The sequence below is a fragment of the Typopeltis vanoorti genome, chromosome 17, assembly GCF_054136105.1.
Source record: "Typopeltis vanoorti isolate ZY-2024b chromosome 17, IOZ_Tvanoo_1.0, whole genome shotgun sequence".
NCBI classification, from domain to species: domain Eukaryota; kingdom Metazoa; phylum Arthropoda; class Arachnida; order Uropygi; family Thelyphonidae; genus Typopeltis; species Typopeltis vanoorti.
In genome coordinates this window covers 70714252-70742097 of record NC_143565.1, presented here as the reverse complement: position 1 = coordinate 70742097, position 27846 = coordinate 70714252, and the positions used below count along the sequence as shown (strand labels likewise).

At 35.6% G+C, this 27846-nt stretch overlaps 1 protein-coding gene across 1 annotated transcript in view; it reads right to left on the bottom strand.

Moving 5' to 3' along the window:
• Positions 1-1659: 1659 nt before the first annotated feature.
• The window catches only part of LOC150097473 (tyrosyl-DNA phosphodiesterase 2-like), a 71701-nt gene continuing 45514 nt past the window's right edge, over positions 1660-27846 (bottom strand). The window contains exons 4-6 of the mRNA XM_090407115.1: positions 17210-17420; positions 15835-16005; positions 1660-2177 (exon numbers count right to left, since the gene is read on the bottom strand). Coding sequence (XP_090263241.1) covers positions 1890-2177; positions 15835-16005; positions 17210-17420 — 670 coding nt within the window. The 3' untranslated portion in view covers positions 1660-1889. The remainder of the gene's footprint in view (positions 2178-15834; positions 16006-17209; positions 17421-27846) is intronic.

Sequence of the window (27846 nt, the reverse complement as noted above, 5' to 3'; positions counted from 1 at the left end):
AATTTCTTGTCAAGTATAATGCTGTTTTATTTCTAACAATTCCACAATACCTGGCAGATGTCAGACGATGCATTATATTGAATGAAGTGAGAAGAGATTCAAGGGATCAGAGGATGCATTGCAAGTATGTTACAAACAACATGGAGGGTTATTTGAATGATGAGAAGAGCAAGGATAGGGAAGGTGTTATCCCATTTCAAAGTTGTAAGCAGATAATATTGGATTACTGTGCATGCACAAACGCTGACTAATTTTGTTCTTTTGGAAAGGGGAAGGAAGGTGGGATGAAGCCATTTGTGGAGGGGAAGAATAGAATGAGAAACTATTCCAGTAAGTTGAGTATGGAATAATGACGAAGATTGCAAAGAGTAGATCATTAATTGTGAACTGCTGAGTGAGGGAACGCATCTCTGAATGTTCAACACAATCTCACCTTTTCATCTCATATCTCTCTCACTTTATTATTAGACAAAAATCTGACAACCTGATTACATTCAGCCCCGTACAGCTTTCTACATAGTGGAATGTGCAACTTCAATGTCAGGAAACAATCACAGATTGATAGATGCATGGTGTGACTGGGATGGACATGGACACACACACACACTGCTTGGAAAGGAGTCAACGGACACCCCATGGGTAAGATGCATTGTGCCATATAACGAGTCATGTGTTTGTAGCTGATATAAACTGCAGGAATATGATGCTATCAAGTCAGTGGAACTGTATACAAGTCAAATGGCTATAAACACGACTTGTTACATCGCATGGACATGAATGTAGCCCAAACTTGAATGGCCTCCACAGAGCCCTGATCTCAACACTATTGAATATCTGTGGGATGAACTGGAACGTCCGGTAAGGCCAATGGACGTCTGTCCCATAACAGTCCAGGACCTCATTACATGCCTACAGGAAGAATGGTCCAAAATTCTATTGATCGCTATTGTATACCCTAAGATTGCTGCAGTTATCACCACCTACATCTTATTAAGGTGGGCTCCATGGCCATTTGTTCCTCATACTATTCTTCAACTGACTTCTTTCCAAGCAGGGTATATGATGATCTCAAATATGAAAGGTTGTTCATTCTTTTCAAATGTCAGGTAATATGCATAAGTAGATCAGTAATTTTCAAACTTTTTAAAGAGATGTCCCCCCCCATTTTTTTTTGGTAAAAACATTGTGCTCCCCATTTTTCATAAAAAATATTGACCTATAGTCTTCTTAGTTATACTAGTAAAACTAAGATGCTCTTAGTTTTCTGACAGTAAATAATTATACTTCAAACCAAACTAAAATATCATGCAGATATTTTAAAAATTACAACTTTTAAATTTCTAACTTAGTTTACTAATGAAAATGAAGTTATTTAATAAAAAATAAATAATTTTGACCACTGATGTGCACCCCATAGTTTGAAAATCATTGAAGTAGTTTACTTTAATGAAACGAAATTAATGCAAAATAATCATATGATAAATGCAAAACTGGCTTTTCATGTATACCATTCCTTTTCACATGATCATGCTATAGAGTACTTAGATGAGATATAATGAAATTTCTAAATTTATAATCTAAATCCCAATTAAATAAAAATTAATCCAAAAAAACTCAATAAAGAATTTGAAATTCAACTAACAAAATTTCAGCACAGTATATAAATTTATCCTTTTTTATTACTGAACAAATTTAAGACAATAATGTAATATCTCAAAACAATTTTTTAAATAATTTATTCCCATTTGCAAGTTTATTCTTGAATATATTTTTACTGAGACCGATTAATGAAACGACCAGATGTTTTGTCTGGAGAAAGAACTAACCTGAAATTATCCAATTTCTTCTTTTTCTTTTTTTTTTAACAGTTTTTAAAATTTAAAAGAAGCCTACAAGTTCAGATTAAAATGGCACAATATACCCCAGTGATCACTTGGAAAACATCGGTATGGAAAGAGTCTCTCCAATCCAATCAGTCCAAAATATTTTGGTTTCACTTTTGAAGGGGATGAACTGCGGCAATACACACGATCAAAACGACAACGTGGTTTGAATTTGCTATTCCACAATAAATTATCATTGCGTGTCATATCCCACGTATAGGCACATTCCTTGCGACTGCCACATGCTTGCCACAAGTCTTCAATTCCAGTTGGTAGGCCACCAAGTGATTCAAGCTAAAGATAAGAAGTTTGAAAATAAAACTAAATGTCATGAAACGTAGCAAAATATACTGATAATAATTACATCACTTTGCAGTTACCACTGTACTTAACTCATTTTTGAAAATATTACGTGATCAATTTAAGAAGTGTTTATAGATTACCAATTTTTAAGTGGTTCTGGTAAAATGTGCAAGCACCTATTTCATTTGTTCTCCCCCCCTCCCTCCCTCAGATCCAAAAAAACTGTTCTGGTAAGATGAATTTTAATTAAATTATTTTTTTTTATGTCTCTCTCTCTCACACACACCCACACAACAGCAACTTTGTGTGGATAGGTGGTTAAGGAAAAGGAAGGAATCTATTAACAAGTTTCTTAAAAAGTTGAGGGTGTATTAATTGTAAAAACAGCATGGGAAAGGCTGTTCCAAATAACAGAGATACAGATGGAATGAGTGAAGATGAGAAGCTGGTTCTAATATGTTTTGGAATTGAATTCTAAGAATGCTGGTCAATGGCTGCTCATGTTCTTATATGATTAGGGGGGAAACAGTAAAAATGGTAGTGGCCAGTTTTGTGGAACAGTGTTCAAGAAAATACTTATTAAAAAAAAAAAAAAGGGCATGATGCAGAAACAATGCTTTTGAGAAAGCAAGTGAATAAAGTCAACGAGATTAGGGAGTCATCTATTGGGCACATTGCCATCTTCTGTATACAGGTGCCGTTTGTGAGTAACCTACTATAAACTAGTGCTCTCGCATTTTATTGCTATTGCAAGAGTTTCCCATTCAAATTAAACATCAAACGGAAATCTTAACAGCTGGTACTAAGGAGCAGAAAACTCCAGCACAACCTGTAAGTACTTTTAGTGAATTAAATCAGTTATATTTCGATCTAGTTCAACCTTCCTCGTGAATAAACTCCATGAAATAATCTCATCAACGGTGCATGACTCAATGGAGGCCAAAAACAAAAAATTCAATGCCGTCATTTTGAACTTTCCAAAAGAAAACTGGAAAACCACTGAAAGAAGACATCATCAAATTAGCAGAGGAATGCGACATCAATCCTAAAAATATTGTCAGGTAGCATCGTTTCGACCCATAAACAAAAGGAAGGACGGGACAAACTTTCCACGCCTCATAAAAGTGACTTGCGATACACCAACAAGCACATCAAAACTAATAACAGCGATCAACAACAAGTTCAAAGATACTTGTCCACAATTGCACATATGTGCTCGATCAGATTTATCATTTGCACAAAGAGAACAAGTATGCCAGTTTCGAAGACAACTTGCAGAAAAATGTCAAAATGGTGACTACAGCTGGACCATCGACTACAGACAAGCTAAATTGGTGCAAAAACCAAGTGATGCCATTAGCAACCACCATGGTGACTAGTATGCAGACTACATAGGAAATGTGCAAGACCCCTGTGGTCAAAACATATGACTCACAAAACCCTACAAATCCACTTCAACATCTGTGGCCTAAACTCCAACCTTAATAGTGTCCACTGTCACCTGCAGTCTACCAAACCCTACCTACTCTTTCTGGCAGAAACTCAAATCTCACCTCCCTCCAGCACTATTCACCTCAACCTTCCAAACCTCACCACCCTTGTGTGTGCGTGTGCATACATCTGCCCTGACAAACCTTGCCAGAGAGCATCTCTAACCTACAATAGCCCAACTTTGACCTTCTTTGGATGAAAATATCCCTACCCAACTCAGTCAAATTCATATGCTGTCTCTATCGCTCCCCTAATGCAACCAACCACTCTGAGCTCTTCAATTTCCTCTCCTTAAAAATTGATTTTCTCCAGTCCCACTTTCCCAACAGCAAAATCATTCTCCTAGGAGATTTTAATGTCCACAACACCAACTGGCTTTCCTCCTCCAGCTGTACAGAATGTTTCTGTACAGCTGGAGCTGAAACATTCGCCATCACTAATGACCTTACACAACCAGTTCAGATGCCAACTAGAATACCCAATAACCCAAACGACTCTCCAAATAACCCTAGACCTCTTTCTGACCAATGACCCTTTCAAATACACAGTGAATGTAGAAAGTTCACTAGGCAATTCTGACCACAACCCAGTGCTCATCTCTTCTCCCATTCAACAATGCCTACACAGCCACTCCCACATAAGATTAGTTTGGCATTATAATAGTGTCAAGTGGGACAGCCTCTGCAACATCTATGCCTCAATTCCCATAATTAGACTATTGCTTCTGAACCTTCCAACCCAAACACATGCACCGAACGCATAACCAAAGCAATCCTCATTGGCATATAATCATACATTCCCCACAGTAGTCTGACCTCCTGTTCCCTAACTAAACCCTGATTTTCCAAAAGATGTGCCAAGGCTGAAAAAATGAAAAACCAAACATACCATTACTGGCTCAAATCACAAACCCTATCCTCCTTTAGAGCTTATACCCAAGCCCAAAATAAATGCAAAAAAAAATCAATGCTTCCAAAACAAAGTTCGAAAGAGTAAGAAGCAGGAAATTAACAGCCTGTCCAAATGGCAGCCGAGCTTTTTGGTCCCTCGCCAAAGCAATCGGTCATAACTTCTGCCCAACACTATTCCCACCTCCATCATACCCAGATGGCTCCATTGCATCATCACCTGCAGAAAAGGCCAATCTCTTGGCCTCATACTTTGCTTCCAATGCACACATAATTGACATTGGCAAATATCCACCAACCATTCCAGATGCCCAACATACAATGCCCACTATATCCTTTTGCCAGAAGGAGATCAGCAAAATACTGTCCGAATTAGACACAAAAAAGTCTCCTCGCACTGATGGCATTCCTTCAATTGTCCTGAAGATTTGCACGCCAGAACTATCTCCTGTCCTATGTCGTTTATATATACTGTCTTACTCCACTGGTATCTATTCCACAGCCTGGAAATTGGCCTATATTCAACCCATTCCCAAGAAGGGCGCCAAGTCACTGCTGTCCAACTGCCACTCCATCACGCTCACCTCAGTCCTGTCTAAAGTAATGGAAAAAAGCATCAATTCCCAACTCCTACACTACCTTGAAGCTACCCCATCTAATAAATGACTGTCAATATGGGTTCTGTCGCTGCTGATCAACATGAGATCTGCTGACATGCATCAGTCATCTCTGGATAAATGCCATGGAGAAGTTTGGCGAATCTCAAGGCAGTTGGACTTGATATCTCCAAGCCGTTTGACTGGGTCTATCTCAAGACCTCTGTAGTTGGATTGCCAGCTTTCTGTCTGGACGCACACTGTGTGGTGGTGGATGGCTCGTTATCCTCTCACCATTCAACTAATGCTGAGGTTCCTCAATGTCCTGTCCTCTCACCAACCCTCTTTCTACTATATATCAATGACCTACTTCAGCTTACCTCCAACCCAATACACAGTTTTGCATATGACAGCACAATGCACTCCTCCCTTTCTTTTGATAAACCTTACTCCACACAACTCATCTCAACCTACAGAACAGCAACCCATCACTCCCCTCAATTCAGACCTCCAATGGGGTTCAGATAACATAGTCAATTCAATGCAAATAAAACCCAGTACTGTCTCATTTCCCATAAAAAAGAATCATTTTCTCCGAGTATTATTTTTGACAACACCCAAATTTCCAGACAATCTAAGATTTCTCTTCTTGGAATTATCCTGACATAAACACATAACAACCATTGCATTCTCAGCTTCTAAAAAACTAGGATTTCTCTTTCGCTCAAGATGTTACTTCACCCCTGAACACTGTTAACCTTATAAAAATCACAAATCTGCCCAATCATTGAATACTGCTCCCACATATGGGGTGGGATCCCCAAAAGCTCCCTCAAAATGCTCGATTCAATACAGAGGAGAGAAATCAGACTTATTAATGACCCATCTCTTACCAACTCACTCCTCCCACTTTCACACAGACGATCGGTCTGCACTATGTGTTTTCTACAAATATTTCATGGAAAATGTTCATCCAAAATAGCATCAATAATTCCCCCACTTAGCGCTAAGCTCGTTGGAACATGTGCAGCTGCTGCTCAACATCCTTACACAGTGCAGCTTGAAATTCACAGAACAAGTTTCAGTTTCCTTCATCCCTGCAACCGCAATACTATGGAACAGTCTTCCCCTTGATGTGTTCCCTAAGGAATACAATATATAGTCATTCAAATCCAATTTGAACAAGTACCTTCTTTCCCAACCCATACACAGTACTAATGTACTATAGGTTTCTACCAACCTCTCATATATGGGTTCAACATAAAAAAAAAAAAAATAATAATAATAAAATACCATCAAGAATTCTTATGGAGGTTTTGGATACACCACCCCAAATGTGAGAACAATATACCAAGGTTATTAGTTTTGGGATTTATAGTTAGGAGTTGGGCAAAAGAGAAGCAGTGTTTCAACTGAAAAAGAATACCAAGTTTTTGGAAGCCGAGGAGGCTATGGATGATACTAGGATCAGCCAGATGTAAAAGTCAATCCAAGAAGTGAAAACTGATCTTGAATAGAAATCATGAAGGCAGAATTAGGATCATCTAATTCTGCCTTCATGAAAAGGCCTTGATATTAAACATGATGTGATGCTTTGACCAATTTAGTTTCTCCAAATCTTTCTATGGCCTGTGTCCAAAACTGGATAGTGCGGAGAGTTCTGCTATAGAACAAGAACAGCATAATCCATATCTGTGATCACTAATTAACACAGATAGTGAAGAAGTTGGTTGTTGATCTTCTTCATCACTTTTGAGAATACTAATGTGAAGACAATGAGACGATAGTTTGGTGGCCGATTTATCTACCTTTTCAGGGACAGCTTGTTAATGGTTCGCTTCCATGCTGTTATGTAGATGCCAGATGAGTATGAGACTTAATACAGACAATACAGGATGGGCATTAATTCTGAAGGAATTAATGCCCATCCTGTAATTAATCAGGACTAGGGGACATTAATATAAAAAAACAACAACAACAACAATTTTTCTAATATCTTTCTGACAAAAGATCAGATGCGACTTGCTGTAAGAAATGTGGTAGAAGTAATCTGCCATGGTCACCTAGACAAGAGTTCGATGAAAAGACTGATGCGAAGAGGTTTGCCTTATCTTTGAATGACATTACCATGGTACCGCCACGATATGGATGTGTGTGTGTGTGTGTGAGAGAGAGAGGAAACAAGATGGGACATAAGTTATGTCTAACAGCCTTAGCGAGGAAACCAGAAAGCTCAATTGCCAGTTAAGTAGGAGACAAGCTTGCAATTGGTTGTTATGAAGTCTGCTCTGGATTTGTTGATGACCTGCTTTGCGCTGTAGTGTAGCTGAGCAAGAAGATGGGGTTTTTGACTTGTTGCTCAGATGTGCTGCTTGTATCCTAAAGAAATTTTATCTTGCAGTCAAACAAACATCACCAAATCAGGTTCCTTCTTTTTAATCTTATCCAAACTGTTTAACTGCAAATTATCCTATTTTGGACAAACTGGCCATTCTATCACAAAATAAGTTTCTGAACACTGATCCTATATTGAACTAAACAGATGTCATAAGTCCAGCATTGCAGAACACAGATGAACACTAGCCAGAGGATCCTTTGGGATAATGCTATGCTTCTAACACAGAAGCACATACAAATTTGAATCTCTTTTCAAACAAAGCACTGAAGTTCTTTGCTGTTCAAATCTCAATCTTAATGATGGATTTTCTATTTGAAAGTCTGTGGGAAAATGACATTAAAAAGTGTATTTATTAATTTTTTTTAAAAAAATATATGTGTACATATACACTAGATCTTAATGCTGCAATAATTTTTAACTGGAATTCTCACCACTGCTGGCCTGGTTGGCTGAGCGCATCTGCTCTCCAGCCAAGAGGCTATGGGTACAAATCCCACCATGGATATTTGTGATTGCCCTAACTCTGTGTGGAAAAGGCATCTGTGACCCTACCATTTCTTCTAGCAGAAGCTTCATTCCCAAAACCTGGTGAGGCACGGAAGTCGTTCCACATAAAAAGAAACCTTCTCCATATGCTTGCATTGCCATTTTTTGAATTTTCCAATATTCTTTCATTAACACTAATGATGATTCATGAGAGAAACTGATATGTTTATGTAATTTGTACTTTTAAATAAATAATCCAAGTTTTGCACTTTGCCACATTGATGTAGCTATGTTGTTTGTTACAGTGCTTTTTTATAAAGGTTATTTTTGTTTTCTGGAATGAGCACTATACTGAAAAGAAATTATATTCTTGTTTTCATCTATCATTTTAACCATGCATAATCAAATTACAATAATTTGTTTACAAAGCTAACTTCATTTATAAGTTGCCCAAAATATTCATTTCAATGTACAACACATTCTTTAGGAGAATATGCATCTTATGTTATAGTGAGGGTCACACAAGTTTTAGATATACCTTTATTTTTTTTTTAGTATTCTTTTGACTACATTCCTTGAAAGGGATCTCCCTGTCCAGAAACAATCAAATTAATGTAATATTTTGTAATTTTTATGTACATTACACAACAATTTGAACCAGAAGCTAAATTTCAATCATTAGTGAATTTAAATCATGTGAAATCCTTTTAACAATCTATGACAAAAGACTGCTTTTTGTTTTTATCTTCATGCAATTTTTTAACCCCAGCTTGGTAAAAGAATTTCAAATGATGGATTCTTATCTTCTAGCAAGTCAGTATACTGATTTCCATACCAGGAACATGCATAACTTCAAGAACTGCTATACACGCTCATAAGATATACTATAAGTTTTTTTTTTTTTTTCTGACCATGATAAATTTCACATGAACATGAACTTGATACCAAATGGTTACAGAGTTATAGCTGTTTGAATTTGTTGTTGTTCTTTGTCCTTGCCGTTATTCCATTTTTACTCAGGGTCAGCTCTCCTAGTCCGTAATTGCCAGAATATTCTGTCCTGAGTTGTCAATTCTCTAACTGGGCAGTTTGAAATTTTTTTAAATGGGACATTCATGTTTGACATGGTCTACCACATCCTTCAGTTCTCTACACGTCTATTACCTTCTGCCTCATGTGATATATAGGGCATCTCATGACATGTCTATACCATCTAAGATGGCACTCTGTTATTTTATCAGCAACTACAGCTGTTTGAATTATTTAAAAAAGGCTATGGGGTTCTCAGTAATAAAAAATAAGAATTAGAAAAACATAGTAAAGTATTTATTCATACTGTTGAGAATAATACATATTTCATTGTTATTGTCAACAATAAACATGAAATCTCAGTGAACGGCAATTCACTAAGATTGTGCTTTACAAATTGCTTTGTTGCATTGCAGATGCTACAATCTAAGCAAGTTATAGTTGGACATTTGTCTAGAAATCAGCATTTTCATCACCACACCACAGGCAAAAATTCAAAGCATTTAGTTCTGGAGAGAGAGAGAATTCTGAAGACCATTACAACTAATCATTGTCCAGGGAAATGATCATTTTCATTGTACAACTTCTGGTGGGGGAGGGGTACAACTATTGTACTGGAAGTGCATAACACCGAGCAGCAAAGGTAATGTCACCTAATATTATCAGCAACTGGTTTTGCCTAAATCATAAATAAATATCATTTGGAAATATCAAGCTTTGAAAATAAATGAACTAATAAGATGATTATAGATAATATCATACCATACCACACAGTGACATTGAAGAAATAATAAAAAGTATTTTCCACAGCAGCATGAGGATTTTCTGACCATACAAGTTGTACTGTAAATGACATAAGTATCATCCATCACAAAACAATATGTGTTAATGAAATTTACAAATGGCACTGAGTGAATTAGAAAATTTAAACCATTGGGTATAATTCCTAGGTTTGAGGTAATGAACCTGCTACATGATATGAATAGAAGACCTTCCTTTAACTTTCTATATACTTCTCTTTGTGGAACACCAAAATACAAAAATCTTTGGCATACTTACATGAGGACTCAACTGTTCCAGTTCAATAATGCTTTCTTGTTTGTGAATGTCTTTAGGTAATTTGCTGATCTCTGTTCTTGCTCTGAAGGCCTAAAGAAGTGGCTTGAAAAGTAGTATGTTTTAATCTTTAGAGCAAGTTCTCAGATTTATTTAACCCTTATTCCAACTATTTACAATATATCATATGTTTATAAGTTTTCATATGTGGGATACACCATCTGGAATTTTTTAAATTTCATATGGTAATTTTGCATAAATGTATCACATCATGCCAAATTACAGAATTCCAAGACAGTGTTTTATCAAGAAAACATGGATAGCATACTGAAATCAGCATATAAAACATCAACTGCATGCTGTGACACAAAATTGCAGTGCTGATTAGTGAGTAAACAATGTTATATCAAAATGGAGTTACACAGACAATGCACAATGACTTGAAGCCAAAGATTGTATTTCTGGGAATTTATTGTAAACGAGATTAGTTATTTGGAATTGAGCCAAAGTAATCAAAGTTATGAAGCCAGTGTATTATACCTACTCATTGTGTGTGTTCAAGCTTTGTAGGATGAAAAATCTGAGTTTCCAGGAAGGAACCTATTGCAAACATGAATAACTACTATTAGATATGAGTCAGCCTATTTTTTGTCATGGCCTTTATTTTTTTAAATTGAAATGGCCATACTATTCAGCATTGGACCCATGTTCATATGCAGTTTTTTTTTTTTTTTAATTCAACAAAATCTCTGCTAATAAGCTCTTGAAGTTATATGCATATTCCTCCTGATTTGTTCTGTATATACTTACAATGCAGAACAAATCAATTACCAGAAACTGCAAAACACAAAATTTCAAATATCCATTAATCATTTTTAATAATGTCTGCTGTAATTAATTTTCATAATTTTCACAAGAAACAACTAAAATTGCCAAATTTTAAGGATATTGCCTGAAAATAATGAATTTTACATCTCATCTTTTTTTTTTTTTTTTACATTTTTGAATGAGAAATATCATTTAATGGAATCTTTTTTATTTATATAAAATTTATTATTATTTATTAGGCATCTCAATGGAGTTGTTGACAAATTCATTGTGATCTTCAAAACAAAAAAAAGACATCAAAAATGTCTTTTTTTTTTTTGTTTGTTTTATTAAGAATAGTTTCATTTTTTAACTTTCCATAAATATCTGCATGCAAATTCCAATCTGACATCTAAAGTGTAGTCTTGTTACAGATAATGTAAAAAAACAGATTTCCTGATTTGAAAGATCAGAATAAATTAGCTTACACAATTTGGCATAAAGAGTCCTGTCCTAAAGTAAACTTTTTTTTTTTTTTTTTGCAATACAGTACGTGATTAAGTTGATTTTCTTTTTTAAACCAAGTGGAGAAACTAATATATTTTATTTCACTTTGCATCAATCACTTATGAAAAATGCCACTGGAGAAAAGATTTTTTTAATATATATATATATATTTGTTGGCCTGGTTGGGTGAAGGGGTTAGCATACCCACTCTCCAACCAATAGGCTAAGGGTCTGAATCTCACTGTGAACATGAATGCTTGTAACTGTCTTTAGATGAGAGATGAATTTCACTGCCCAATGAGACTACTGCCCTGCTTATTGGAAGCCTGAAGTAGCTTGAAACAGGTCCCGTGTTTGCGTCTAGAAACCCTATAGCAGGGTTTCTAGACTGTAAAAGAAAATAAATAAATAAAAACACAAGATATATAAAACTAATCAAAATATAGACAAAAAAATCCTTATTCACCCATGGTACTAATGTACTATAGGTTTACAGAAAAATATTTCTTAAGTGGGATCAAATACACAAATTATATATATAATCTATAAATTTATAGATTATACATAAGCACTTCATTTCCAACGTGTTAAATCACTTGCGTGCATGATGAAAAGCAAACAAGATGTAGGATTTCCCTTCCATATATATATATCACTGGTTGCCTTATTTCTTTAAAATATGCAATAGCATTTTTAGACTGAACCGATTCATGCTCAATATCTATATTATTATTATTACTGCATGACACCTCCAATGACTCATCATGGGAGGGAACCCACACTCTATTCTGCCAAAGACACGCACACATCTCTCTCTCTCTCTCTCCCCCCCCCTCCCTACTCTCACCTATACACAACGACACTAATACCTTCAGCACCATCTACCACCCATCATCACCAACACCAGTATTTTTTGTAAGTTGTGAGTTCTCATGTCTGTATATGCAGGATGAAAAACCGAGTTTCTGGAAGAAAAAACCCTGCTACCTTCAAACGAGATCAGCTAACTCATCATCAGTTGAAAACAAAGCCCATATAAAGATTTCTCTCATCAGGACCAGAACTGAACCCCAATCTCTTCTAATATGCTAAAGACTTATGTTCAGAGATCCTAGCATCCACTCAGCCATTCAATGAACTGACAGATGCATAAATTTAAATTTCATTTGAAAATGAAATATAAATTTATGCATCTGTCAGTTCATTTTTATGCATCTACAATAAAAAACATTGTTTGTTTTACATACATAGATATAATGAATAACTTGCAGAGAAAATTGGCGGGGGGGGGGAATCAATCTATGCTTTGTTTAATACCAATCTATGCAAAATAATGCTTTGTTTTATATATAAAGCAACAAAGTATATTTCATTAAATGATGTTACAAAGACCAGTTACAATTCACAGAACTGAGCCTTATAACTGGGAAAGTAAGTTCTCATTCATCAGCCCCTTAATATTTCATAGGCTAATTTTTGCCTACATTTCATTTAATTTGAACTTCATTTTAATACTTACATATTGAGGGGATGGGAAGCACTACTGTATCACTTTTGTGAGATTGCTGGGGGGGGGGGGAGTGACCATGTGTTTACTCATGAGAGGTAACTTGTAACAATAGTGGTATTTAACCAACCTTAACAACAGGCAGGCTACACAGTAATAGTTCAAGTGTTAAATAGCTAATATACTTAGAATTTAGTCACAGGTTTGTATCTAATTCCATGTTTATAGTTGAAATGGATGTTTTCTGTGCAGAACTAAAATACAGAAGCTGATACTAAATGTGGATGTATGTCTCATTTGAAATGTAAATTATGGTTTGTAATTAAAAATATGTTTACAGGCACATGGTTTTAAAATTACTACCATGTAAATTACTTTCTGGTGAATGTGACTGGTTCAGAATAAACATAGGCATAATATACACAGGGTGCCCATTAAATGATGAGATTAATTTTTACAGGACAGCCCTTTGAATAAAAGAAAGAAATGTATTTATAGTTTTGACTGCTAGAGTATATGGTAATTACAGGTGCAACTTTCGAGTTGGGTGATGCAGCAGTTTACGTGTGGCAACTGTTGACATAAGAGTGTGTGAGTGAAGCGTGTCAGAAGTTGCATCAAGGAGCAAAGAGCTGTGATGAAATTTTACTGTAAATTAGGAAAAACTGCTAAAGAAGTGTACCAAGACCTAATGATTGTCTGAGCCATGCACAGGTGTTCTGCTGGTTTTTCAGCATTTAAAGAGGGGAGGGAGTCCCTGGAGGATGAACCATGCTGTGGACGGCCAGTTTCTGCATGGACAAATTAAAAATGTGGTGAAAGTTAGAGAAATTGTTGTCCAAACAAAATTCCTGCAGACAGAAACAGAAGGGTTTGTGTTTCTGCAGCAGAACCTTGATATTATTATTACAAGAGACTTCCAGAGAATCAAGGAATGTCACATATTATCCACTTCTTGAACTCATTCACACTACTTGCACTCACCTCACCACATCCAATGGCAGTCCATTCCAATCACGCACCTATCTATGAGAGAAAAATCAAGCTCTCACCCCTTTATTCATAAAATGAAAAATTCCATCATCAAATTCCTGACATGATTCTTTCAGAAATTTGTTAGTCTCAATCATATTACCCCTATTTCTGATGTTTGCTAGTATCTGCGGTCTGCAAATTATCAATGTTTTCAGGATCTGTATTATTCAATTCTGATATCATTTTTAGTACTCTCCTTTGCACTCTTTCCAATGTATCAGAATCACCATGGAAACTAGGACACCAGACCTGCTCACATTAGTTCAAATGTATCATGGCCTTGTCAAGAGGCAAAATAACTTCTTTATCTTTACATGTAAAGGTCATTTAGCATTGAAATTATCCTCTGAGTTGTATTCGCAATCTTTTTGCTATATGGCTCTTGAATTCCAAGATTCCTTCCTAGATTCATTATTTTCTTCTAGCATAATCCGATCAAAATATAACAACATTGGTATCTCATTGCACCAAAGTGAATGACTTTACTAACACTGAACTGACAGTCATTTTAACATACACACAATTCCAGCTTATTCATATTATTCTGCAAATACTGCATTCCTGATTACCTGCTTATTTTTGCATCATCAGCAAATAGCTGTATGTCTCCTGTCAAATCCTTCCCAACGTCACTAATGTATACACTGAATAACAATGGACCAAGGATCCTTGTGGTACACCACTGGTTACCTTAAATCTTGCAGACTCACATTTCCCCATATACAACTTTTGGATATCAGCGATATCTTGCTGTTGTATCATGCGCACAATTGTAGATTTCGGTACTCCAGTTATCTCAAGCCAGACAAAGATGACTGCTATTAGCAAATGACCTTTGATTTGGTCTAGTAAGGTAATTTTTTTTCAGCTAGTGATAAATCTTTACATGGCATCTTGGGTAAGAGTCCAAAATTTTATAAAATTAAAATCAAAAACAAAACTATCAAAAAACAGAGCAGCAACATACACACAAATACAGCAAAAAAATCTTTACACTTTTCTGATTAGATGTTGGCTCAGCATGAAACATGTCATAAGTACACTCAACTAATGCTAGTTAGAAATTGACTCCTTAGAAGGCAATATGCTGTATAAGCTGAGTTGGTGAGAGGAGTGATGAGTCATTCATCAAAGGTCATGCTGTGCCAAACTGAGGTTTGGCACAGTATGACCTTTGCACTCCTTGTGCCAATAAACCTTAAATCGACTAACCATTTAAAAGCAATTACCAGGAATAATCTTGGGTGCTGCATCTTCTATTCTAAATAAGTGAAGAAATCTCTGGCAATTTTCTAGATTTGGTTTAGTTCTTTAAGATTTGTCCCAAATAAATGGCTACCCAACAGTGGCCCAATTAACCAGATTTTATTGCACTTGTAAACTTCATTTATCTAACATGCAACCAAAGAAAGGTTGGTTGCCATGCACAGGTGTTCTGCCTGGCAAATGAAGTCCTAATTTGCCACTATCTGGCAAATTAGGACTTCAGTTCTTTGTATTTGTTCATTATTCCTATAGTTTGTGAATTAAGCCACAAAATTACAGGTGAATAACTGTCTAGACGTTGCATGTTCACATTATTTTATGAAAGGATAGTAAGTAGGTTAAAACACACACACACACACACACACACACACACACACACACACACACACACACACACACACACACACACACACAAAGTATCCATATTTGCAGTGTTTTTAACTGCTATTCAAGGTTGAGAAAAAAACCTTTCAAATTGTAATGTACTTTTACAACTTTAAAAAATGGAACAGGACAAGTTCTCACACAATATGGAATATTTTTAATTTGTAACAGAACTTACTTCTTTATCTCGTAAATTTAAATCTCCTCCTAATATGACTGTGCAATCTGATGGAGAGTCAAGTGTTGTTTGAAAGCCTTTCTTTAACTGATTTCTTCTTTCTTTGGTTGCCTCAGCTGAACTTTCCAGATGAGTATTTAGCAAACATACAGGAACATTTCTAATTTTGGCCTACAAAGAGATGGCATTTATCTTGCATTAATGAAACTGTCTATACTAAATATTTCAATAACTTTAACTTAAGAAAATAACAAATAAATAATTGAAATTGAAAGCCAGCATTGGCCAAGTGGTTAGTCTTGTCGTGGGCATGAATGTTTGTGATTGTCTTTTACATGAGAGATGAATTTCATTAGTGAGTGCAAGATCACTTCCTTGCTTATTGGAGACCTGAAGTGATGAGAAAAAAGTTCCATGTTTGTCCTCTATAGCAGAGTTTTTCTGGACTACGTAAAAAAAAAAAAATCTCAGCCCACCCATAGTATAAATGTACTTTAGGTTTACAAAAAAACTTTCATGAGTGGGAGCCATTTATATAAGAAATCATTGTGAAGTCTTATTCTATATAACAAGTCACCATAGATTAGATTGCAATATGGCATAATAACCAATGTTGTTTTCTTCTACACACACATCAATTCCAAAAAAGAGCAGTTGCAAAAGCTAAAGCATAATGCTCTATGGAATTTAGAGACTGGAGATAGAGAAAAAAAATGTTAACTTAACATTACAACTTATATTCCTTAAGAATCACTAAGTGAGGAAGATTGTTCCAGAAAATAAAGAAGATGAAAGAAATGAAGAAAGAGAAGCTGGTACAGTTACAGACCTTCTGAAGTAGCTACTCCTGCAAATGGATGTTGATCAACTGCTACTTATTTGAATGCTTAGAGGAAAGTGTCAGAATAATGGATCCCAGTTCAGTGGAAGAGATTGAATAGGCTAGTTGGAAATACATCCACTACACCTGAAAGCTATGTAGCCATCAATGGAACAATGCCCCTAGAAGTAAAAGCAAAAGGTAGAAATAAAAAAAAAATTATTTGTGATATAGAAGAGGCTTAAACCAAGAAATTATATTCTTGGTTTAATCCCATAATGCACAGCATTATACATGTCCATAAAGATATGTGCTTTGCATTATGGGATACTAAGGCAAATGATGTGAAGTCATTAGCTTCTATACACGAGTTGTCCAGTTCTGAAGTTACTTCAAGCACAAACTTTGTTTGCTTACACTCGGATAAAGGATTAAACCAAGAATATAATTTCTTGGCATCTTTAATTTATAGTAGCATTATAAATGCTTAAATATTTAAATCACATGCAAAGTACATAAAGTATTTATTTAAATAGAAAAAAAAAAGAATATTACCTCAACTTTAAGTAAATTTCTTCCCATTCTTGTCAAAGGATATGGAATAATGTTGTGACCTTCATAATTTACAGTCTCATTTCTTAAAAGTGTTGAAGTAAAATATTCTTCTGTATTACCATGTATAATTTTATATTCAGGCAGTTTTGTCTGTACATATTTGGCCACTTCAGGTACAACTTCTTGAAGAAATACCACATCTGCCTGTTCACTGTAATTTAAGAAATATTTCTATAACATTTCTTCAATAAACTCAACTAGGATATAAATAATCATAGCATACCAGTTGGAAATACAGTACATTATTTAAATAAAATTCTCAAAATTATCTCTGTTTAGAGGTGAAAGGAATTAATAATTATGAAGACTATTTAAAAAAAGAAAATAAACTTACAATGTTTGTTTATTTCTAATGCTCTAACAATTTCTACTCTTTCCACCTTATTATTTGACACAATTGAGAAAGAAAGAGTGAAAGTGATGTTCAAAAGAATAGTAGTATGATAGATATGAAGAGTGAAGAGTTGGCTGCAATGAGGGAGATAGTGTGACTATGTGAAGGGCTACACGGGATGAAGCATGAGCTAGATTGAATGCAAAAACATCCATCAAGTGGTTCAAGCTGCGAACAGAAAGAAAGAGGTACACGAAAACATAGGAAGCTCAACTATGAGAAACAGGAAAATTAAGGAGTAAGTCTTGTAGAGTGATTCCATTTGGATTTGATGAAACTGTGCTTCCTGGGTATTAACAATGTTAATACAGATTAATAAATTGTTAATAAAGATTAACAATGTTAGTGGGGGCTATTAGAATGCACAAAGTTAAAGTGAAAGAGCTGATTGTTGTAGCTGGAACAATTGATTTGAAAGGAGATGAGTATGGTATGGTATGGAGGAGGAGGACATGAAAGAATTACTGATGTAAAGCAGTAAAAGAAGAATTAAGATAGTGAGTCTATAACCTATGCATTGAATGAGTCAATGCATAGGTTATGAAGGAATAATGCAGAGTGCGTCTGACATATAAAAGGACTTATACAAAGTGGATGGTTTGCATTTGAATGGATTAGTGTTTGGAATCTGGAAAAAAAGTGTTGAATGAAGTGAGATTAGAAGTACAAAAGTAGGGAAACTAGAGCTTTTAGTAGGAAGCTGTTGAGCAAGTACACAGATACCAGTCAGATAGCTAAGTGCAAGAATGTGCAAATAATGCCTAAGTTAGTACTACAGGTAACAAACCAGAATAGAATAAGGACAGTGGTGGGACTAGGGAGCTGCTGAAATTTATGTACACTACTGTCAGGAGCATTCAGAACAAAGGGTAGCAGTTTGGTGCTATGGTTAGTTTATCTTGGTCATATGTACTATAGCATATGTACAGTAGATAACTTCATCTCATCTCATCTTCCGCTTGATATAACGGGCCGAGTCCACTAAGAAGAAAGGTTCTCCACTTATTGCGATCTTCAGCCATCTCAATCATGACTCTATAGCTGGGTAGATGGGAATGTTCTTTCAGAATTTTATCCAAGTACTTCTTGGTCTGTCTCTAGGTCTTTTTCTTGCTATATATCCATTCAGAGTTAAATATGGGAGTCTATGAGGGGCCATTCTCTGAATATGACCAAACCACCTCTGTTGATGCTTAATGATTGTGTCTATTATATTATCTGGGAAGTTTAAATCTATTCTGACTTAATCATTAGTCTTGTGTTGCATCCAGTGGATGTTATTAATTTTTCTGAGACATTTCATTTCAAATGCTTTAAGTTTCTCGATTGGATGCTGAGTTAATCTCCAGGCTTCTGAAGCATAAGTAGCTGTTGGAATAATAATTGTTTTATATAATTTTAGACTGGTTGGGATTTTTTTATTTTTCCCTATTTTGTTTAGTTTATTCATGTTGGTCCAACCTAGGTTTAGCCTGTGTTTTACTGTTTCCATATTATTGAGGTTACTAGATATAAGACTGCCAAGATAAACATATTTATTAACTTGTTCCAGCAGGTGATTTTCGAGATTTATAGAAATATTTTCTTCTTCCCTATCTATCTTCATTACTTTTGTTTTATGATTTATTTTCATACCATAAGTTTTACAAGAGCCATTTAAAATATTAATAGTTTTTTCTAGCTGTAGTTTAGAATCTGCTAAAATGATGATATCATCAGCGTATTTTATGTGATTAATGTTGGTACCACTGATTTTTACACCTGGTTCATCAGCTATGATTTTTATACACTTCTAGGAAGATGATAAAGAGTTGAGGTGAGAGAGGGCATCCCTGCATTACACCTTTCTCGACTCTGAAATCCTTGGTTTTAATGTTTGTTTTAACAAAAGCTTTGGTGTCTTCATAATAATTTGTAATAAATGTTAAAATATCAGAATCCATTTTTACGATTTTTAGGATAGTGATCAACTTGTTTCTATTAACTGAATCAAAGGCTTGCTTAAAATCTATAAAACAACAGTATATGGGCAGGCTGTATTCCCAATATTTTTCTGCTATATTATTAATGGTGAAGTTGAACTATAGTGGATCTATGTGGCCTGAATCCTGCTTGGTTTTCATCTATGATTTTTTCAGTAAGCACCGGTGTTCTCTTTTGTATAATTCGAATGAATAGTTTATAACTATGACTTAAGAGTGTTATGGGTCTATAATTTTCACATATTCTTTTGTCTTCTTTTTTGTCATCATCATCAAATTCCTATCATGTACCCTTAAGCGGTGTACTACATGAAAAATTTGCATCATTACTAACTTCCTATCTACAATTTTCCTCCAAATCAGTCTGTTAATTGTCAGGACTCCAACATTATCAGATCTTATCTTTCTATCATCTAAGGCATTTGTACCATATCAATCCACCTATATCTTGGTCTCCCTCTGGGCCGTTTTCCTACCAACTTGGCAGAGAACATTTCTTTTGCTAATCTTCCCTCGTCCATTCTGTTTAAGTGACCATACCACCTGAGATTAGCTCTGCTAACACATTTCTGGATGTTGGCAATGTCAAATTATTTCCTAATTTACTCATTTTTAATATGATATTGCCATTGATGGCATCTGTTCTTGCCTCTAATCTTTCTCACGACTCTCATATCTGTGGTCTCTAGTCTTTCGTCAAGTGTTTTACTTCTGATCAAGCTCTCAAATCCATAAGTTAAAACTGGTTTGAACACTGTCTTGTATACACCTAATTTAGTATTTCGACTAATTTCTCTCTTATTCCATATGAATTTATTCAATTGACTTCCTACCATATCAGCTTTGTTGATTCTGTTTCTATTTCTTTATTTAATTTACCATCTTCACTAAAAATCATGCCTAAGTAGCTGAAATGTTTTACTTGTTCCACAGGTTCTCCATTCATAACTCAGTTGACATTTTCAACAATTCCGCCTATTTTCATTGTCATTGTCTTTTTATTGCTGACCTTCATACCATATCTATTACAACAGTTATTCAATTTAGTCAGGGAATCTTGCAGAGTTGTAGCAGACTTATTTAGAAGTATAACATTGTCTGCATAAAGCAAAGAGCCGAGATTAACATCTCCAATTTTGATATCAGGTTTAATACCACTTTCCTTCATAATATAATCCATATAGATAATGAATAACAGAGGGGATAATGTACCTCTTCACACCAGATATAACATTAAACCATCTTCCTGTACTTCCTTCAATCCTAACTGCTGATTTACAACTCAAATAAAGACTAAGTATTGATTGATATAATGCCCCATTGACACCATATAACTGTAGCGTATTGAATAGCTTCTCTCTTGGCACCTTATCATATGCCTTTTTCAGACAGACAAAACTTAAATACAGATCTTTGTTATATTCCAATGATTTCTTGACCATTTGTGGTAAAGTGAAGATCTGATCCTGACAGCCTCTATTTGGGCCTGAATCCAGCTTGTTCATCACCAAGCTTTTCTTCCACAATTCTTCTCAGCCTTTTCTCAAGTAAGGAACACTCAGTAGGGAAACACCTCTGTAATTCTCACATTCCATTTTATTTCCCTTTTTATATATGGGTACTATGAGAGCTCTGCTCCAATCATCGGAAATTCGTCCCTCTGTTCACGCCTTCTGAACTATGCAGTGCGGCCACTGTAAGACTTTTATACCACCATACTTCAGCATTTCTGGTCAAATATCATCTACTCCTGCTGCCTTTCCACATTTCAAACCTTTGATGGCTTTTTCTACTTCAAGTATGGATATGTATTCCTGACTATATAAACAACGGAGGACTTGTTTATATACCTGTTGAGTGTTTTTTTACCACTGTGCTATCACTGCTTGTTTCATTTAGCAATTTTTTGAAGAAATTACTCCGTACTTCAAGGATATCTTTTTCTCCTGTTTTCATGTCACCTTTATCATCTCTAACTCCTTTTACAGCACTCTTTCCTCCATTTTTAAGCTTCTTCAACAACCTCCAGAATATTTTGCCACCTTCTTGATATTTATTTTCTATGTTCTTGCCAAGTCCTCCCATGACTTTTGTTTAGCTAGTTTTACATACTGTTTAGCTTTGTTACATTTGTCTCTCTGTATTCTCTAAGAGCACAAGCTGACTTATTTGCCAGGAACTTTTCATATGCTTTCTTCTTTTCCTTCACTGCCTCTTTAACTTCCTGTGTCCACCATGGAGTTCTAATTTTTCTATCCTTGCAGACAACTTCACCACATGGCTCTCTAGCTGAATCAATCGGGGTTTTCTTCAAGGCTTGCCATTGAATCTCCAGGGTTTGGTTCCTGTTCTCAAACTCTTTCATTTTTCATTCAATAGTCTTTGTGTATTTTAGTCTACAGTTCACATCTGAGAGCTGCTCAACTTTTATTCGCTTTAAAACTTTCTTACATGTCATTCTTTTCAATATGAAATTCAATTTTATCCTGCTCAAGACTAAATAGTGATCGCTTCCAATTTCAAATCCTCTCTACACTCTGGTGTCCTGCACCAGGGAGAAAACATCACTATCAACAATAACATAGTCAATGAGACTTTCTTATTCTTTGCCTCTTCTCTCCATGTGAATTTGTGCACATTTTTATGTTGGAACATGGTGTTAGTAATAACCAGTCCATGTCCTGAGCAGAAATCTAACAGGTATTTGCCATTATTATTAGCTTTGCTCTTTTCTCCAAATTTTCCCAAAACATTTTTGTATGTCTGACAATCACTTCCTACTCTGCTATTTAGATCCCCAACAAGGACCAACTTTTCCTTTTTCATTGTGTCAGTAGCTTTCTCTAGAGCCTCAAAAAATTGCTCCGCTTCTATCTTAGTAGAGCCTTCTGTGGGACCATAGGCACAAATAAGTCTCATTGTCCAGTTCCCCATTCTGATATTTGCCCAAATCACTCTACTTGACACAGCCTGCCATTCAAGAAGATGAGCCTCATATTTTGTGTTGAATACTATGGCTACCCCTTCTTTTCCTTGATTGTCATTGCCTGAATATAACATTTTGTATTTATTGCTCAGAAAGATCTCACCAGTTTTGGTCTTTTTTGTTTCAGTCACCCCTATTATGTCGATCTGGTACTTATCTAATTCCTCCGCTAGCTCCATTTCTTTGCCATTCTGGCTTCTTATGTTGATAGTACCAATCTTTAACTATGGTGATGTTGAGTTGGGGTGTGTTTTCAGATTTGTTCCAGTAGCTGACTTTTCCCTGTTCACCCTGGTTCCCTGGCGAAAACAACAGGAGCCTTGTTTAACCAGGTGACGCTCCAGCCGGCATGAAATTTTGTCATGTTGTACCATCATTTTGTATTTTGGTTTAACCAATAGGAATACAATTTGGTTGGCTAAATCCCAAATTGCCAGCCCATCCTCGTTCGTTCAGTATCCAGGTAGATACCCAACAGGGTGCACCACGAGAAGGTGAGGATTGGACATTAGGTCAGAAGCTCTGGTCAGTTCTCCTCATTGCTTTAAAGGCTATGTGGAGGTCTCCTCTCAGTTATACAGCTTTGACCCTTAAGCACCCCTTTTAATTATCAAACCACCAAATATGTTTAGTTTAAATTATAGTAGATCATTTTGAAAATAAAAATTAAAGATTAGGTTAAAAAAAAAAAAAAACTTGTAGAAATGAACATTGTGATTATTCATTGATTAATTTCAATTTTACAAAAAAAAATTGGTGAAAATGTATTATTTTATCAGGGCCACATATGCAAATTGTTTGCTCCCTTTCCACTGCATGTTTTTTTTTTCTTTTTTCTTTCCTCTCTGAATAATTTGTTCTTTCATTTTTCTGCATGTTTATTCCATCACATCGCCTAGTAATAAAGCTAATAATCAATATAAAATATATGGTAGATGTGCTGTTACAAAGCTTCTATAAGATAAACTTCTAAAAAATCTTAAGATTTTTTTTATTTATTTATTGAAATGTTTTCTGAGATTAATTGGAGTTTTTAGTATATTATTATAGTTTTTTAGTGAATTTATTGTATTAGTACATTTAGTAATATAATTGCAGAAATTGAAGTCTTAAAAATGGCAGCAAACACTTGCCACAACAAGTTGTTATAAACACAAATTAATGTAAGTGCTGGCAAGAGAACCTTCATCCTGCTGAGCAGAAATGTTGCAGCAGCAATAGTGACAATATAAGCAAGGAAAATGTAGCATTTGAAATATCCTTATTAAAAGAAATTAAAAAAATTGACCAGAGAATTGAAAAAAGTGGAGACATGTTCAAAGAAACTTAGAAGTTGCTAATAATAATGACAACAACCAGGTAAATGAATCATTAAATTTGCACTTGCTGATGGAGCTACTTCAAGCTTCCCATGGTAAAGATTAAAGATGTGACAACTGTAATAGAAAAACAGAAAATAAAAGTAAAAGAGATGGTAGTTCTTGTTCATCATCAAATTCCTGACATGTACCCTCAAGGGATGTACAGGATATTATGATAGTACTACATGAAGACCTCACATCATTACTAACTTCCTATCAACAATTTTCCTTCACATTGGAACTAATTCTTTAGTTCCAATAAGTACAGTATGAAACAGAATATGAAAAGACTGTTGAAAGAAGCACAAAAGAAAAGTAAGAGTAAAAATTATGGTTTTTACTGAGATACGACACCATCAAGTTAAGGAAGGGCAAGATGGTAAATGACTTAATGCACAGGCTGTGCAGAAGAAATGGATGCAAGTTTTTGAATGTGTATTATGGTAGAAAAGACTAGTTTAAGAGGGATGACATGTACTTGAATGGATTTGATATCAAGCAGCCTGAAGAAATTATTTATTGGAGTGAGACCTCATGAAGAGTCAGGGAAACTAGATATCATGGGAGGAATGGAGAGAATGTGTGTGCAAATTCAGCTACAGTATGCAAATATGATAATGATATGAATGTTACTGAGAATGGTTATATATTTGGTGAAGAGGTGAAAAATTGCACTTTTGGAATTAAACCTTTCAGTGTATCTGGGGAGGGAAAAGAGAAAGTTATCTAACTAGTCAATGCAGACTGTAGATTTAAGTATAACAAAAGCTAGATGATAATTTGCTATGTCTATACACAAATGACAGGAGCATCAGAAACAAGGGGGTTTGAGTTCACTGCTTTGATGAATACATTGTGGCATTAGTGAAACCTGGCTATTAGTCAGATGTTTCAACTGGACTTAAGTGTAAAGGGTATAGTATTCTTAAAAATGACAGATGATTTGAGTGAAGCTAGGGTAGAAACTCATGAAGCCCAGTAATGTTAATAGCATCCCATGTAGCAGTAAGTTTGAAGCTAATGGGATGAAATACATGGTGGTGTGAGTTCAGCTGCTGGGAGATGATGAAATGAATCACCAAATTACTCACATGGGTACTAAGTGTAATCATTATGGGTGATTTAAATTATCCCAACATTGAGTATGTAGAGAAATCTCATGATAAGAATTAAGGAGAAATTTGTTGTGAGACAATTTTCTCAAGAAGCACATAAAAGAAGGAACTCAAGGTCAAAGAGTGTTGGATTTGGTCAAAGCATCAGACGAGGGGCTCAGTTAAGAATGCGACTATTTTGCCATCAGTAGGTGATACAGATTTTCTGATTGGAAAGGTTACATGCTCAACTACAAAGCTGGACATTATAATTATCTTTGAAAGCATACAATGCATGGTAATTTTTGAAAACATTGTTCAATGAGACAGGATTTGAATGTATCCCTAGAGTTCAAGGAACAAACAGGGTGGGAGTTAAATGGATGTGCAACCAAGAGATCCATAAGTAGATAATGTGGAAGGAATAGTGTCTGACTAAGAGTGAGAGGAGTTATGAAATATATAAAGCACAGTCCAGAAAAGTTATGGGATTGTATGGAAAGCTAAACCAGAGTACAAAAAGAAACTGGCTGTGCTGGCTAAAAGCAAAATTTTATCGTTAAGCTAAAAGCTTAACGATAAAATTCCAAAAGAATTTTATCGTTAAGCTGCAAGTAAAAGAAAGAATGAATGTCTAAGAATAAATTAAATGAATGATGTTTTGCCCTATACTGCTTTTTACATCTTTTGGAGAATCAAGGCTAATTGAATGGGAATTTAGCATGGAATTGGAATATAGGAGGGTGGTCTGAAAAGTTCTCGGCCTAACAATGAAAAAACCAATTTATAATTTCAAAATTATTTTCATTTTTCAACATAATCTCCCTTAAGACTAATACATTTATTCCAGCAATGATCCAGCAACATTATCCCGTTCCTGTAGTGGTTCTCAGTAAGATCTGCAAAATCCCCTCTACAGCTGCAATCGCCTCTTAATTCGAAGAAAAATGCTGACCAGTGAAGAAGAGTTTTAGTTTTAGGAAGAGACAGAAGTCAGAGGGAGCCAAATCTGGGAATCAGGGTGGATGTTCCAACAATTCATAGTGAAGATCCCTTAATTTTCCCACTGCCAAAACACCTTTGTGAGCAGGTACATTGTCTAGATGAAAGATGATTTTTTCTTCTGCAAATTGGGTCTTTTCTCACAAATATTCCCTGGTTATTGTTTTACCTTTTTCAAGATAATTAATAAACAAAATGCCTTTAACCACCGATGCCATGACCTTTCCTGCTGATGGAACCAACTTTGTCTTTTTTTTTTTTTTTTTGGCACTGAACAACTGGCTGCTGTTTAGATTCTGGTGTGTAATGGTGAATCCAAGTCTCATCCATAGTAATAAATAAATTGATGCACAAAATAAGTTTTATTCTGTTAAAATGCTCCAAGCACTCTTCAGAGATTTTCATGCAAGTGGGTTTTTGATCTGATGTGAGCAAGCGTGGCACCCATCTTGTGCAAAGCTTTTTCATTTACAATTCTTCATGCAAAATATATCCTACACATTCTTTTGAAATGCCTATAGTCTCAGCAATTTCACGCACTTTGACTCGCTGGTCATCCAATACCATATCGTGCACTTGATCAATAATGTCTGGTGTTGTTACACTTTTTGGACATCCTTCGCGTGGATCATCTTCAAGGCTGGTACGGCAATGTTAAAGCTCTGCAGCTCATTTCTTAATTGTCGAAAATAAAGGAGAAGAAGAGTGCCCATAAACTTTTATGAATTTCTGTTGACGTTAAACCTTCTTTTACAAAGTAAAATTTTATAACCGCATGATACTCAATTTTATCCATTTCAAGGGATACAGACAGCTGTATAAGACAAACTACTCGATAGAATGACCTGCAATTTCAAAGATTGCACAGCTGCTTATGACAGATGTACTAATTTGGAAAAAAAAAAAATCGTGCCGATAGTGTTGCCATCTATGGTGAGGCCGAGAACTTTTCAGACCATCCTCGTATACTTCCAGACAAGAGAGGATCATTTCAGCACATATGCTTAGCTCAGAAAGGTAGGGGGATGGGTGAAGCAATAGTCCAGCCAAGGATTATTGCTTTCCTTGATAATGAGGTATAGAAATATCAGATGCAATCCCACTTGGAGATGCCAGATGACTCTGGGTTGAGAAGCTCTATGTGAGTGATGCTCAGTGGAGGAAGCACAAGGTTGTACTCTGAATTACCTATGGAAGATGCAATCTTCACAGTGTATTTGGAGAGATCACTAGTGAGGAAGATGTCCAGAGTTTTTCACATGGCCACCAGAGTACCAGAATCTGGTACTATGGTGGCCATGTGAAAAATTTGCATAATGTCATTTGAGATGGCAAATTCTCAGCATCTCAACCTGCTTGGTCTGTGCAGTTGGAGAAGGAAAGCTAATTGACACTGTGAATGTTAAAACTTCTGAGGAAGAAAGTCACTGCTAAGAAAGTTGGATTGAAGGACATCAACTTTCAGGGAGAGGAAGTCAAAGTGTTCAGAGCAGTTAGTTGTACTGGAAGAGTGATACAGATAACATATGAATTTGACAGAGTGGGGTAGAGAGGTTTCCAGCCAAAGTAGATCATGACTGGGAGATTCTAAGTTGAATGCTCTCTGCAATGATGTGTCAGAGCAAACATATGCACAAATGCCACCCTTGAGGAAAAAGGAACTAAAGAGTGTGCATTTGGGGGAAGTTGAGATGGTAATGCTTGGAGAAGAAAAAATTGGGTTTCTGTCAGAATAAGAAGGTGGAGGTTTTGCAGACT